Source organism: Paroedura picta, chromosome 11, assembly GCF_049243985.1.
Source record: "Paroedura picta isolate Pp20150507F chromosome 11, Ppicta_v3.0, whole genome shotgun sequence".
NCBI classification, from domain to species: Eukaryota; Metazoa; Chordata; class Lepidosauria; order Squamata; family Gekkonidae; genus Paroedura; species Paroedura picta.
The window spans coordinates 18,001,244-18,017,610 of record NC_135379.1 but is presented as its reverse complement, the minus strand read 5'-3'; the positions used below and the strand labels follow the sequence as shown (position 1 = coordinate 18,017,610).

General features: G+C 44.6%; 1 protein-coding gene across 1 annotated transcript in view; it reads right to left on the bottom strand.

Annotated features, from left to right (window-relative positions):
- Window positions 1-15,366, bottom strand: part of RSU1 (Ras suppressor protein 1) — a 74,391-nt gene extending 59,025 nt beyond the window's left edge. The window contains exons 1-3 of the mRNA XM_077303217.1: window positions 15,129-15,366; window positions 12,547-12,658; window positions 5,300-5,350 (exon numbers count right to left, since the gene is read on the bottom strand). Of these exons, the coding sequence (XP_077159332.1) occupies window positions 5,300-5,350; window positions 12,547-12,655 (160 nt within the window). The 5' untranslated portion in view covers window positions 12,656-12,658; window positions 15,129-15,366. The remainder of the gene's footprint in view (window positions 1-5,299; window positions 5,351-12,546; window positions 12,659-15,128) is intronic.
- Between the last annotated feature and the right edge of the window lie 1,001 nt (window positions 15,367-16,367).

The window sequence follows — 16,367 nt, the reverse complement described above, 5'->3', positions numbered from 1 at the left end:
CAACTTGTCTAGAATACGGCTGCCAGGCCTAAGATTGAGGCTACCACCCAACTCAAATGGCCATCTTTATGATGCCCCCTCTTTCCCATGACAGAAGAGCGGGCAATTAGTTTAATACTCGTTTTAATACAGCTTGCTGTAGCGGTCACGAGCGGCAGCTTCTAATCTGGAGAACGGGGTTTGCTTTCCCACTCCTCTGTATACAGCCAGCTGGGTGACTGTGAGCTAGTCATACTCTTGATAGAGTTGTTCTCACACAGCAGTTTTGTCACAGCTCTCTCAGCCCCACCATCTTCGCAGGGTGTCTGTTGCGGGGAGAGGAAGGGAAGGTGATTGTCAGCTGCTCTGAGACTCCTTCGGGTAGCGAAAAGCAGGGCATAAAAACCAACTCTTCTATTTATTTTAAATCTCTATTTTGTATACAGTTTTATATGTTTTTATCCTATTGTAATCCGCTCTGAGTCTTAGGAGACAGAGCAGAAAATTAACGTAGCTATAATAATAAGATTTGTGGGCTATAAATGGAGTTGCCAACCTCCAGGTGGAGCCTGAAAATCTCCCAGAGCTACCATTGATCTTCATGTAACAGTGAAAATGAAGGCTTACGCCACTAAGATCCCTCCCCTCCTCAAATTCCACTCTCTCCAAATTCCACCCCCAAATCTCCAGGAATTTCTTGACCCAGAGTGGGAAATCCAAACTGTAAATTGTTCTCTTGCAGTTAGCTCCATTCAAAGTTCGCTATACTAACAGGCTACTGCAGGAATCAGCTACACTTCCCACCCCTCCCACTCATCACATCACATCCTGCTTAATTTGTGTCATTCACAACACTGTGCATTTCATGGTCCCTGCCAGCAGAACACGAGCAGAGAAATGCACAACGTCAGGATGTCGCCGTTGTGGCGCAAGTTAAACTTGGCACTGTTTTAAGAGCGGAAAAACTGTTGTGGGACAGCTTAAGAAGGATCCGCCCACAGTTAAAAGCTTGGGTAGAGAACATTTTTGGGGGAGGGGCCTTCCAAAGATGGTGCCACCAACCAAGAAGCCCTGCCTCTAGCTACAACCTAGCAGAGGACTCCTGAAAAAGAGCAGCTTCAAAAATATTTTATTTCTGTATCTCCCCATGGGCACTCAAAGCAACTTACATCATTTTCCTGTCTTCTGAATTATCCCCACAACTTTGTAAGGTAGGGTAGGCTGAGAGTGTGCGATTGCCACTCAGCAAGCTACCATGTCCTTCTCAAAACTGAGGTTCGGGAGCCTAGGCAGGATGCTTTAGCTAGCATGGATGTTGCTCCAGCAAAGGCTGTGGGGGAACTGAGGCAAACTGTTATTTCAAGGAGGAGGAAATACAGGCATTCTAGCATCTTTACCAGGCCTGACAATGAACACCCTATTTATCAGCACCCAACCTAGCCACTGTGATATATGCCATGATCACCTCTAGGCTGGATTATTGTAATTCGCTCTACACAGGGCTGCCCTTGAAACTGCTCTGGAAACTTCAACTGGTCCAGAATGTGGCTGCATGGGTCCTTACCCAATGGAGGGCCCATATACAATTTGTCCTCGCCCAGCTGCACTGTCTTCAGATTGAAGACTAGATCCAGTTCAAGATTTCAGTTCTCACTCTCAAAGCCCTGAATGGCCTGGCACTATCATATCTATGGGACTGCCCTTCCGCCTATGTCCCCCAAAGAACAAAGATCTAGTCAGCAGAACCTGCTCAGGAGATGAGATTGGCCTCAACTACAGTAGTGACTAGTAATGAACTTAGAGGTGTGCCTGAGTCTTGGTTGCACATCCAAAGGACGCTCCTGGAGGTATCTCAGTTGCTTCTGCTGTGGTGGTGTCAGGTGCCCCATTGCTGCCTCCTTCTTCAAGTCTTCAGCCTCTACCAACAGAACGGGCTGTACAACTGGAAGTGATATTTTTGTCACACCAAAACATGCAGAATAGGCAGCAGCATGGCAAGATGTTGGACCAAACACTATTGTGAAAAGAAAGGCTGTGATAGAAGCAAGGAATCACAAGCAAGCCTGTTCAGTTACTCACAACATGCATTCTATCACAAAGCCCTACAGGTCTGTTCTAACTTTTCTAACACTTTGCAAAATCAATGTTAAAGAGAAGACATCTCAATAGTGACCTCCACTGGACAAGTCAGATAACGCCTGCCTTTTAAATAAGAAAACCCACAGAAAGCTCTTTACAAACAGGGCAGTACATACTTAGAGTAAAACGAGAGAGAAACAGATATGTGACCTTCTGTAAATGTTACATGCAACAGCAGCTGCCATTTTTCACATAGATTAGATCCCAAAATATGACCTACTCAATGTGTTTGTAATAAGACTGAAATTAATATGCTGGATAGTTTAACAAAACGGAGCCTCTCAAGCGTGAGACACATTTCTAGCAAAGAACAGAAACACAGTGCCAGTAATGAACTTACAGATGTGCTTATTAGCAAAATAGGGAAGAAGAAGAAGAATTTCATATATTTATACGCCAATTTCAGCTTTGGCAAGACTGTATATATTTCTGTTCTTCAAGCCGTAACTAATTACCACTTTTCTTTTGCCTAGGAGGTCAACATTTTGTCATATAAAGGCATGAAATATCTTATATGCTGCTTTTCTCTACCTGAAGGAGTTTCAAAGTGGCTTACAGTCGCCTTCGCTTTCCTCTCTCCAGAACAGACACCCTGTGAGGTAGGTGAGGCTGAGAGAGCCCAGATATTACTGCTCGGTCAGAACAGCTTTCTCAGTGCTGTGGCAAGCCCAAGGTCACCCAGCTGGTTGCACGTGGGGAAGTGTGTATTCAAATCTGGCTCGCCAGATTAGAAGGGGAGGGGGAGGAAGCAGCACATGCCTAGTTTTAACATGACAGCGTGTCTTCAGAACACAGGTGAATCCAATTCAAGACCAGCTCCAGTGCATTGCTATGGGGCATCCTGCAAACCACTCAACATTAAGAACAGATATTGCTGTAATCAGTTCTAAACTCAAGGCAGTTTAAATGAGGTGAATCTTTGGTCTGTAAAAATAGTAAAATCAAAAATAAGATGATGTGCAGAACAAAGGGGAGAAAATTCACTAGAAGGCTCACCGAATAAGGAAAAGCAGATCCAACCCAGAAAGGCAACCACTGTTTTGAAGCTACGTTTTGTGTTAATCGCAAACTGTATTGCCTTGCAATGGCTTTCCTTCCATGGGTATGGTAGTGCTTTTTTATAATGGAAAGAATGGAATGAAGGATGTCCTCACCATTTTTTTTCCTACACCAAGGTCCACAGAAGAACCTTACTGCCATCTATATGCTCAGATATAGCTCATAGCCCAAATATGGTATTTACACAGGAAAAATGGATTCCAATTCAATCCAGGCCTGGAAGTTTCTCTTTTTGCCCCTCGCCAAGATATGAGAATGAAGAGAGAGCAAAGAGAAAAAAAACAAACAATGGTGTTCCTACATGTGACAGAGTCACTGGTAGGGAAGTAACAAGCCTGCTAGGAATTTTATATTTATCTATTATCCAATGCAACAGACAAATGTAGGGCTGTTAGGATAGAGCTTTGCCTGCTTATGGCAGGGTGACAGGTAGAGACGCAAACAGTACCAGTGGAAGTACTAGGCATCTGCTTACCGTCCATGCATATTTATCTCCCTAGAAATGGACATATTTACTCTAAACAATAGAACAGCGAAGCAGGCACACTTATATAAATGCCAGAAAACTAGTAAGAGATGCTAATATGACCTTAGTGGGGCATGTCAAGTGTCACTGATACTGTTTTCCCCAAGTCATTTCAAGGACAATTAATTGCATCTTCTTAAGGGATTAGGTCAAGGGTGTCCAATGTGACAAACAATAAAACTGAAACTCAATCCTTATTTACTTGATTTCTACCCCACTGCACTTCCCAGCAATATCATCAAAATTAGCTTAAAACACACAAAAAAGCTCATAGAGCATAATTTAAAGGGAACGCCAATTAAAAAACCCTAAAACAACATTGTAAAAAAATATCACCTATTTGCAGAGCATGGTCTCATACTTTTGTCAATTATACAACGGGAAAGCACACACCCCCTCCTGAAAAGAACTGTTTTGTCTATTCCTTTGTTTTTGTTTTTTTTAATAACACCACCACTGGATTAAATTACCACAGTACAGTCTACATGGGGCAGCCCATGAAAAGCACTAAGAAACTTCAAGTGACACAGAATGCTATAGTCAAGATATTGACTGCTATGAGTTGCAGGGACTATGTCAATCCAGTCTTGGCCCATCTACATTGGCTTCCATTCTGGGATCAATTTTGGGAATTGTTTCTGGGATCAATTCAAGGTTCTTGTATTGATCTTGAAAGCATCATACAGTTTGACACCAGTATTCTGGAAGGACTACTTACTCCTAGACCAGTGGTTCTCAACCTGGGGGTCTGGACCCCTTTGGGGGTCGAATGACCCTTTCACAAGGGTAGTGGCAGGGTGAGCATCATGGCTGGTGGAGGGGGGGGGTGCACCGCCACTGTTGCTGCTCCTCCTGAAGGCACCCGCCAATTTATAAACAATTTATATACAATCATGAACAATGGATCTTCATGTCATTGGTCAGTTTTGGTTTAATTTCTGCATAGTTTTATGGTTGGGGATCACCACCACATGAGGTACTGTATTAAAAGATCATGGCATTAGGAAAGTTGAGAACCACTGTCCTAGACAAACCTATCCCACCCCATCTGTCATGGTCTTTCACCAGCAGTTGAAAACTTTAGCTTCATCTGGCATCCCTTCAATAACCCTTTCTTCTTGTCCTATGTTTTAATCACTGTTTTATGAGCTTTTAATATGTATTTTAGTTCTTGTTTACATTGTTTTTATGATACATTTTTATAATGTCTTGCTTTAACTATTAGCCCCCTTAGAGACCTTGAATGGGCAGAAAAATAGAATATTCAAGTACAATTATCAATGTCATTCTGTTCCGTTTAGCCTACAGTAGATTGTTTCTCAAACCACCCAAAGCAAAAATACAACTCGATGAATAAACATTTGTCATTTCCAATGAGAATATCAATCAATCATATCGGAAACCTGATACAAAGCTACCCTCAACATTTGGTCAGAAACCTTTTTTTAAAAAAAAGTTGTCAAGTAGTCATTTCACAAATACAGAAATTCACATACAAAACTCACAACACAAGCACAAGTTGGTAATCAAACTACCAGTAGAAAAATCCATTCGTATGTAGGAAGAAAGAAATAAAACACTGAGAAATGTACTTACTTGCAAGTTTGTTGTGGCTGAGAACCAGCTGTGTGATGTGAGACAGAGTGACTGTAAATGAACAGAAACAAACCATAAATCAACAAATGGGAAAATTACCTTAAAAGGAAACAAGCATGTTTACAAGAATTTATCTGAATAGTGAGGATCAATATTGACAGATCTTAAGACAAAGACTAACTCTTCCTGTCACCTTATTAAATATGGTAACGTTAACTAGCTAAGCCCATGATAATGTGTTACCATAAAGCCTGTGTGTTCTCCATGATGCTGTTCAGTTTTCCTCGTTAATAAAAATTATCTTCGTGTTGGAGCTGAAGTGTCTGCATCCTGATTGAACCCACAGATCAAATAGCCACCAAATGGGGTACCTTTGTACATTTGTTTACCAACCCTAGGCTCTTGCTTCATAGGAAGCCAGACTATCTAACCCAGGGATTCCCAACCAGGAGCTTCAAAGGACTTCTTATATTTTATCTCCATAGAGAAGTAGGAAAAGGACCATGTTTTAACTTACAGGAATGACAGCACATAACACAGACTCCATTGCATTTTTATGCTTATACATATTCTGTGCACTTTAGAATGATGTCCTGGGTTTATCTTAAGCAACCAAAGTACAAGTAAGGTGATCTTTAGCCATTAAACCTGCTGCTATAGCATCATAGGCAAATCTAGTTTCAAACGTAAAAAAACCCCCAAGAGTAAGATAAACAACATGGATTATGAGCATTAAAAATAGACAATCAGAACATAAGACCCATAAGATTTTCTGGCTCCCTGCAAGATGTTATTAAAGTATATGCAATATTTGTACAATTGTACAGAATAGGTCCTCTATGGCCCATTCTCTGCTCCCTTTGTCAGCGGTCTCTAAAATTAGAAGATGCCAAGAAGTATTTCACCAAGGAATAGGAAATAAGGCCTGGTATGGTATACAAGAGAGCCTCTTGTGGCGCAGAGTGGTAAGGCAGCAGACATGCAGTCTGAAGCTCTGCCCATGAGGCTGGGGGTTCAATCCCAGCAGCCGGCTCAAGGTTGACTCAGCCTTCCATCCTTCCGAGGTTGGTAAAATGATTACCCAGCTTGCTGGGGGTAAAACGGTAATGACTGGGGAAGGCCTTGGCAAACCACCCCGTATTGAGTCTGCCATGAAAATGTTAGAGGGAGTCACCCCAAGGGTCAGACGTGACCTAGTGCTTGCACATGGGATACCTTTACCTTTATGGTATACAACTGTGACAGGCCTTTTCTTTCAACCAAGGGGATCTACAAGGCTCTGATAACTTTGAGTAACCAGGCTTGCATGAAACAGTAAATATTTCCCTCAGTTACAAGATGTTTGTAGGGTAGCAAGTGTAAAGGCTTTGGGGTTTACTGCTGTGTGGTAAGTTTTATGGTGAGAGAGAAGAACATGAAGATCACGGAGATGAAAAACATCTTTCTGACTACTAGCATCCTGGGATAAGAACAGGAGTTGGTTCTTATATGCCGCTTTTCTCTACCAGGAGTCTCAAAGTGGCTCACATCACCTTTTTCCTCTCTCCACAACAGACACCCTGTGAGGTGGGTGAGGCTGAGAGAGCCTTGATATTACTGCTCGGTCAGTGTTGTGGCAAGCCCAAGGTCACCTAGCTGGCTGCCTGTGGGGGAGCAGGGAATCAAACTTGGCTCACCAAATTAGAAGTCCACACTCCTAACCACTACATGAAGTTAAACCCATGAAAAGCATCTACCAGGGCATTTATGCTTCAGAAATCAAACAAACTGCATACTTGTGGAGAGGGGTGGTCTATAAATCTAACAACAACATGCTAGAAAGGGGTAATACATGTTAGTGTTCTGGCTAGATTATGGAGGATAATTCTGTCCTTGTAGTGTGGAAGTTCCTGCTAGTTTTAGAAGATGCTGAAGAACATCTCTCCGATTTTGTTTCTCTTAATGCTCATCAAGGAGTTTAAAACCTGGGTATGCCTACAGGCACAACTCCTTATATGTCTGCCAAAGGCCTTTCATCTTTTGTTTCTTACCCCAAGAATCATAGCCTAGAGCTGGGAAGAAGAATGGCTATGAGAGGGGATGACCTGCTCTGTAATGGGACACCCCCCCCACCTTGTTCATTTCTATTATATATATATTTGTACTTAAACCACAATAGGTCCCCACTGGGGAGAAAAGCAGGATCGGCTACATAAATAAATAGTTCTCTCTGTGCAAACATCCCATGTTAAATTACTACTTTGGTGCTATTTGCTCCATAGCAGAAGAAACACATACCATTTGCAACAGCTTGGCTGCAACCAAAAAGTAGATGCCAGTTCCTAGATGGGACCTGGGTATCCCCTGGAATTATAGCTCATCTCCAGGCAACAGAGATCAGTTCCCCTGAAGAAAATGGCTTCTTTGGAGGGTGGACTCCATAGCATTCTACTCCACTGGGGTCCCTCCACCCCAAATCCCACCCACTCCTGGCTCCACCCACAAAGTCTCCAAATATTTCCCAACCCAGAGCTGGCAATCTTCCACAGAGCAAGACAAGATTATTTCTGAAAAACTGCTGGGATTCCTCAGGGTTCATGTCCAGGGTTCATGGTTTTCACTCTAGAACGTGTTAAGTTCATGGTCAATTATAGGCCCAAGAGAAACATATTAAATAATTCATGCATCCAACTGGGATTTGAACTGATATTTCTTAAAAAACAGACTCTCATTGTTTTGGAACTTTTGGCGCAATTTAGCCCAAAAACACAAATTGAAAAAGCCAAATAGTCACCAACCCTTGAGCAGGCCAGAGTAGCTTTTTCATAACCAGATGTTGAAAATTAAGGCATTAAAGGCTTTCAAGATGAAGACTGTCCTTGGACAGCAATAATGAGGGTGGTGGGTGACCATATTCTATACTAATTCTAGCCTCTGCCTTGACAAGGTCAGTTTGGCTTCTATGTTGTACAGACTGCAGCAGCCTAGTTCATTACCGAAGGATGAGTTTTGGTCTTCTGGACTTCAGATTACTTTAGGCAAAAAACTGCATTACACTCCAGGCAATTCAACAGATTTCTGACAACAGGGAAGTTTCTCACATTGTCACAATTTTATATCCTGTGGGAACTGTCCTGTCTTAGGAACTGACAATTACCTGCAGGATTAATTACTGAGCCTAAACACAGAATAATGACAGGCACATTTGAGAATTAAGCAAAAAAAAATGCCACTGAAGCTATTTGACAGCAAAACCTTTAAAGACAGGCTTTGTTCAATTGTGTCACCAGATCCACAAGATGGCATCCTCGCTTCAGTTTTAATGTGGAGCCTGGCTTTTAGAAAATAAAAGATTATTTCAGAACCCTCTTCTGTGTTGTCATTGTAAGACTCGAGAGAACCAAGTACAAAGAGCAGAAAGGTGAAACTACTGAAGTTTTTAAACGTTCGTTGAGGCTTATAACTCCTCAAAATATTAAGTCAAATATTTTTAACTTCTCAAATAAAGTTAAAAATATTTAACTTCACCCAAATAAATGGTCCCTCCTTACAGTGAAGCGGCCCCAAGAGGTCATAGAAGGTGATCAGGACTGCCGTCTCTCCCAAAAGACCTTTCACTAAATCTACACTCAAATAACCTAAATAAATCCTACAACCACTGAATCCCGAAGTAGAAAGCCAGCGTATGCACACAAACCCTAGAAGAAACACCTTATTGCCTATGTTACATGATTATTATTGATGATGTCAAATTGTTAATTGACACAGTTAATGAACTATTGTATTGTATAATACAATTTATGTTCTCTGTAAACTGCCCTGAGCTGCAAGGGAGGGCGCTATATAAATCTAAGTAAGTAAATAAATACAAATAACAAGTAGGCAACAGGGTGGATACAACCAATGTCCACACCCTCCACTGAGCAAAGTTATTTAAATATTTATCCTACACCTTTTCCTTTTGGCTCAACTTTGAGCGAAATCTAAGACTCTTAAGACTAAGTCAATTTCCCACAGTTAAGATAGATACTTTATTCGAGAAAGCTAGAGTGCCTTGTTTTTTAGTGTTTGTTTTTTAAAAAAATAACTTTTCTGTTGCTGTTCTACTTTTCTCTCCCAGTTTTTGTTACTGGGCAATCCCTTGGGCTTAGCTTAATACCAAAACATGGGTTGCTTTAATAATATTAACAGGATGCTTCCTGTGGAGGGCAACCTCATGTGCAGCAGTGATAAGAAAAAAAAAAAAAAAACAAGGGTTATGAACCACTCTAAAGAGGAAGGCGATAAGTTAGCAAAATTTAAACTTAGGAAACTACCCATGAAATTTGACAGTCATTTCCTGGAAGTGGTCCCTGTGTTAATATTACAAACAGAGCTGTGATTATATTAAGAGGAGCAGTTTAAAGCTAGGAAATGCAGAACTTTGCTGTCGATACTAAATAGATCATGACAGCAAGGAGGGAGGAGTCCATTTTTCTTCCTTTGAAGAAGCTTGTAAAACTGAAGAATTTCTGTACAAGACAGGGTATTTCCATGGACAGAATGACTCCTAGTTCACAGAGTATGACTTTCCTGCCTTCCCATCCCACTGCAAGTCACTACACCAAGCTGGCTCTCCATTAGAGTGCTGGAGAGAATGCAGTAAAATTAAATCCAACAAAACAAAGTTGGCAAAGGCCTGAATCAGGTTTTAGCTTCAGCCAGAAATGCTAAGCGATTGCTTGCTTCTTTTCAACAGTAGATTTCAATATTTAAGCAATGCTTATATGTTAAAAACTCCTAATTTTAATGGCCACCTTTGTAGGGAACAAACATGCAGGCCTGTCATGTGACTGGACTCATAAGCTTTCAAAAACAACTCGAGTGACAGACGCAACACTTTTTGACAGCACTCATTTTCTTCAGGCCAACAAGAGTTAACTCTTTTCCCCACATGCCTCCCCCATTACCGTCTAATTAACCAAATGCCACAATGGGAACTGAAGTGTGGCATCTGCCTAATAAGCTGCCTTTCCAGAAACCAATAAATAACTTAAATATCTTTGACATTATTAAGCAATATGATAATTTCTGATTGGATAATTTAATGCTTCAGACAAAGAGAACTCTTGAGACAGGTGTTGCTGCTCAACTAATGTCACATCATGAAAAAGAAAGCCTGTTGCTGCCGACCTGAATTAATTATGAGGTAATTAGCATAGACTTAGCGCCCGGCTCTCTCCGAAGATTCAGAGGATAGGTCGCTAATCCACAGAAGAGAGACATCATTGCCCCAGATTTCTTTACTGCCAGCAAAACCATTACTAATTTATGTTTAGTTCAGGAAATATATTACACAAAGATGATTAGGGAAAGGTCTCACCTGAACTGATCTTTTCCAGTCCTTTAATCCTCAGCAACAGAAATAAGTGTCTTCTGAGACAGGATGTTGTATGTCCAAAGGAATCAGCTTGGTGTAGTGGTTAGGAGTGCGGACTTCTAATCTGGTGAGCCGGGTTCAATTCTGCACTCCCCCACATGCAGCCAACTGGGTGACCTTGGGCTCGCCACGGCACTGATAAAACTGCTCTGACCGAGCAGTGATACCAGGGCTCTCTCAGCCTCACCTCCCTCACAGGGTGTCTGTTGTGGGGAGAGGAAAGGGAAGGCAACTGTAAGCCGCTTTGAGACTCCTTCGAGTAGAGAAAACAGCATATAAGAACCAACTCTTCTTCTTCTTCTCTTCCCCTTGGAAGGATTCCTGCTGTTTTGGTACATAGGGCTCTAAATGGTAAAATGGCCTCTGCCTTCCTGCTCTACCAGGAAACTGCTGAAGTAGAGAACAGATATGTTGCCGTCTTCATAGGAACTCCAAAACTTCCAAAACAAGGCTGATCATTAAAATTGCCTTCAAAATATAACTGAGTCCCTGGTACTGTGAAATTGTGTAATGTCTTGGTTACTTTCACCAGGGGTATCAAGAATACTTTGTTTTATTCTAGATTTGTTTAAAAATAAAAACATGCCATATATCAGAGGGCCCTGTTAACTGAGCTCAAAAGGCAATAAAATGCAACAGCAGAAATAGGTGAAAGGCCATAATATTTATTTTGGATACAACTGAACCTTGTCCAAAAGTATCAAGCATTACCTTTGAACACAAAGTCATAGACCCAGTTCTTATGATGCACAGAAACAGAAGGGGAAAGAGCAGGGTTGACCTTATGATACTTCACCACGTTTGTGCACATTCATGTTCTAAAAGGTAAAGGCTGTAACCAGCCCTCCCTCTCTCCATAGGTAGCATGGCCACCAGAAAGCTCAATAGGCAACGTCACAGGTTTCCACAGCCACTCTGCAGCTTTACGGCAGGCTCTGTATGTGTGCAGGTTACCATTAAATCTCAACCAACATATGGTGATCCCCCATAGGGTTTTCAAGACAAGAAACTAACATGAGGTGGTTCACCATTGCCTTCCTCTGCATAGATATTCGGGTGTTCCTTGGTGGTCTTCCACCCAGACACTCACCAGAGCTGACCATACTTCACTTCTGAGATCTCACAAGAACAGGCTAGTCTGGGACATCCAAGCCAGGGCTACATCACAACAAATATAAGTCCTTTTGCAGCTGCAGATGTTTGTCTCCATTTTCTTTTATACCTTTCTCCCCAATGGGGACTTAAAGCATTTATGCCATTCTCCTCTTTTCCCTTTTACCCTCAAAACAACCTTATGAGACACATTAAACTGAGAGAGGAACTGGCCCAAGATCACCCAGCAATTTTCCATATCATGGGTGGGGATCTGAACTGTGTCTCTCAGATCCTAGTTATAGTAAAAAACTTTAGCACGTTACACACACACACACATATCCACCCCTGGTACTTGCTGTTGGGTGATTTGTCAGGAAGGAATTATCAACGACAACACAGTTTTTAGAATGTTCCAATGTTCAATGTAAAAAAAACAATGTTTGTAGAACGTTCCAATGTTCCATTCAGTGCTCTCCTTATCCTCCAACAAAGGCGATCAAGGAGGAGAGAAATTTGCCTAAACACCCCAAGAGAGTTCAGAGCCAAGGTCGAATTTGACCAAAGTACTTTCCACCTCATGTTCTTAGCCGCTAAACTATAGTAGTTTTCATAATGCAATGTATCCAGGAAGGAATATAACAATTCTTCTCACACCAGATAGAGTATGTCAGACTCAAAACGCATTTATATGGAGGGGGAATCCCTGTTTGAAGAAACAGTAACATCACAATGGTTGGAAGTCACAAATACTTACACAAGCCAGGTATGTCCACCATGTTAGAGATGTTCCGCTCACACATGTCCACCTCCAAGATGTTCTTCTCTCTGCTCTCCTCCACAATTTTCTTCAAGGACTTGGACATGATCTAAATTGAAACCAAAACCACAGGCACTTGATAGCGCATGAATTAATTGCAAACCAAGAGGAGAGAGGTGAAGCAGCAAGAATCAACTTTTTTTTGTCAGCCGCATTGGCCCAACTGCCACATGAGCAACTGTCACGTATTCCACCCATAGGTTCAAAGGAAGCCAGGACCAGTGGGAGTTCAATCAGCTCTTTATTAGGATCTCAGCATGGTGGTACAAGAGGCAACACTGAACTGAGAAACCCCTCAAGTGCCCCAACATATAGACACACATGAATGCCTGCCACTGTGTACTATTGGTCAGTTTGGGTTTAAACTGACTGGATCCTGAGACGGTGATCTAGCAATGCATTGGTCAATTACAATGCCCGCACTGATCCTACCCCAGACCTCAAGCTCGGTCCTCAGAAGAGTCGTTCGAACCACATGCATAACACCAAACTTGTGAACAAGAGAATGTGAGAACCTCAAACTCACATAAGATTACAAGTCCCCTTTAGTGAAAAGAAAAATGTATAGCTGTTAAAATAAAAAACCTCATAGAACATTATGGCTCCCAGCTTAAAATGTGTTCTGATGTTACTGGCCTGAGCTATTCCAAAGGAATTCTACACTGGAAACCTATAAAAGACAACATGGTCACCTGTAAGCACAAAAGGCAACTGCATGTCCCTGCTTCTAATGTTAATGTTTCAGTGTGCCTTACTGGAACCAACACTTGCCTTTCACTTCCATAGCCTTGATTCCTGTATGAGCACTCAACACAGTTTACATAATTCTCCTCTCCTCCATTTTATCTTCACAACAGCCCTGTGAAGTAGGTCAAGCTGAGAGTGTGCAATTGGCTCAGTATCTTTCATACGACATTCATGGCAGAGTGCAGATTGGAACAGGGTCTCCCAGATCCTGGTCTGGCACTCTAACTACTAAACCACCCTGGTTTCTCCCTGACAGCCTCTCCCCAGAAAAAGTCCAGCTAAGTTGCAAAAATTGTGCAGTAGCAAGTCACTCAGGTGAGTTATGTGATGGTCACTGGGCCTAGCCTGCCCCAAATAGCATGGGGGATGCTGCCAGACCAAGGAAAGTTGGGTGACATCACATTGCAGCCACTGCACCACCTAGGAGAGTTGTACAAATTGTGCAGCAGCAAGTCGCTCAGTAGCTGTTAATGGGCCTGACTCCAGTGAGTCCTCCCTCTGGAACAGGGGTGAATTAGAAGGCCAACATGGCCCTGGAAAGGACCCTCCCCCCCACCTTCCACTGACAGAAACCAACATTTGAAGGTGAGCAATATTGTGGTGGTTGCCAGGGGAACCCCCACACACAAAATGGCAACTGACACCACAAAGAAAACACAATTCTTCAACATTACAGATGTTGCTTCTATTATTTGGGGGGGGGCTTTCTTAGAGTTCCAATTTTTCTGTAAAACTATGGCTTTTATCGGGTTTGTATTTGTTTGGGGTTCCAGTTTCTCAGTATTTCTTTGGGGTTCCAGATTCTGGGCCTAAGTATTCCCAGAGAGAACTACGCTGAGAACTAACTATACTGATATAGATGATGCTGTCCAAGCAGTGACTTCCTAGAAGGCGCCTGGAAAGGATCCTGGAACTTCACAGCGCCCTCCGACACCCCTAGAGTCAGTTGTGTGAACTCTGCTGGCCTCTAAGAGGTTGGACCGGGCTTCAACTTCAGGGCTGCAGAACCAAACAGTAGCGGGCCGCTAAATATAAGCCGAGAGACGAGCTCCTGTTGGAGCGAGACCCACCCATTTAAACACGCCCAACTGCTTTGCCCCAGGATCATCACCAGGGAGGTGGGCAGGAGCATCGTCACCATTCCGACCACATCAGCAAGCCTATGAGGAAGAGGCTCAGGCGAAAGAAAGGTCGCCACTCACTCCAGCCTAGCCTCGCAGCGGGCAGTCCCGGGACGAGGCAGGGGTCCATTAAAGCAGGGGTAGTCAACCTGTGGCCCTCCAGATGTTCATGGACTACAATTCCCATGAGCCCCTGCCGGCAGGGGCTCATGGGAATTGTAGTCCATGAACATCTGGAGAGCCACAGGTTGACTATTCCTGCACTAAAGGTTGGGGAAGGGCTGTGCCCAGAAGGTCTTCCACTGGACCGACTCCAGCGCTGGCTGGCTGGCTGGCAAGGGCAGAAGTGCCCTCCTTCCACCCGGCTCAGCGAAGGCAGCCGTCAACAGGTAGCCGCTCGAGGGGGGCCGCGGCAAAGCTCCCCCCGCGGGCTTCTGGCCGCCTGCCCCCCTCGCCTGAAAGCCCCTCGGCTTCTTCCAAAAATGAAGGTGTGGGGGGGGGGAGCTGTCAGTCACTTCGCTGCCAACTTCTGGCTGGCGGAGGGAAGGGAGGCACCCCCCTCCCGCGGGCTCCGGGCACGTCCCCTGCTGCCGGGGGAGACGAGAGGCGCCGCGGCTCTCCGCCGCCTTCCCGAGCGGGGCAGCCACTCACCGACAGCTGGGGCAGGACGGAGCAGGGCGCTGGCTCCGCTGGGCAGACGGGCAGACGGGCTCCTCGCCTCTGGGCCCCTCCCCAAAGCGCCTCCTCCCGGCCCCCCAGCCAGGCGCTCCCTCCAAGTGCGCAAGCGCCTCAGGGCCGGCCGCCCGGAGAGGAGGTGGCGCCGGGGACAGCCGGCCGCTCTCGGCTCCAAGTAAGGCGAATCGCTTTGGGCTGCCGCCGCTCCGCCCGCTGCTCGGAATGTGCAGCCGGCGGCGACCCAATCCGCAAGCCGGCTCCACCCTCGGCCCGCCGACATTGGTGGGGAAGTGTCGAGAGGGAGCCAATGGGCGCGGGCCGGAGGAGGGGACCCTGCAGCTGGCCAAGCAGCTGTGGAGAGGATGTGGCCGCGCGCCCGGGACGAGCGGGGCGCTGAGGCTGGGGGGGGAGGACCGGGAGCCGGAGCCGCGCCTTTTTTCCTTCTCGCTGCCAGTTGAGCAACCTGGGCGATGCCTCGGCCCCTTCCGGCCTCCCCACCTTGGCAAAGCGGGCGGCGGGGTATCAAAGCAGGATCTGCGGGGCATTTTTGTTTCCCAGCAAAGTTGCCTCTCCTTTGTATCTCCTATGGCGAGGCATGCTGCCCCTGCACTGAGAAACCTACCAACTTGTTTCGTTCTTGTGGTCCTCCAGATGTTCATGGACTACAATTCCCATGAGCCATTGCCAGCGTTTGCCTGGTGCACCTCATCCACCCCCGATTTTTGCTCCTGCACAGGAGCTGCGGCAGTGAAGTTCCCAGTGTGTAAATGGTGCTGGTATGGGCAGTATTAGAGCCTCTTGTGGCGCAGAGTGGTAAGGCAGCCATCTGAAAGCTTTGCCCATGAGGCTGGGAGTTCAATCCCAGCAGCCGGCTCAAGGTTGACTCAGCCTTCCATCCTTCCGAGGTCGGTAAAATGAGTACCCAGCTTGCTGGGGGGTAAACGGTCATGACTGGGGAAGGCACTGGCAAACCACCCCGTATTGAGTCTGCCATGAAAACGCTAGAGGGCGTCACCCCAAGGGTCAGACATGACTCGGTGCTTGCACAGGGGATACCTTTACCTTTACCTTTATGGGCAGTATTAGTCAATACCTCAATAATGGAACAGCTCTGGAGGATTGTGGTACATTGCACTGTTCACTTCTTTTACTGCTTTTTCTTATGGCCTGTCTTATGGTTTTACTGCTCCCCCCCCTTTTATTGCTTTGTGTTTT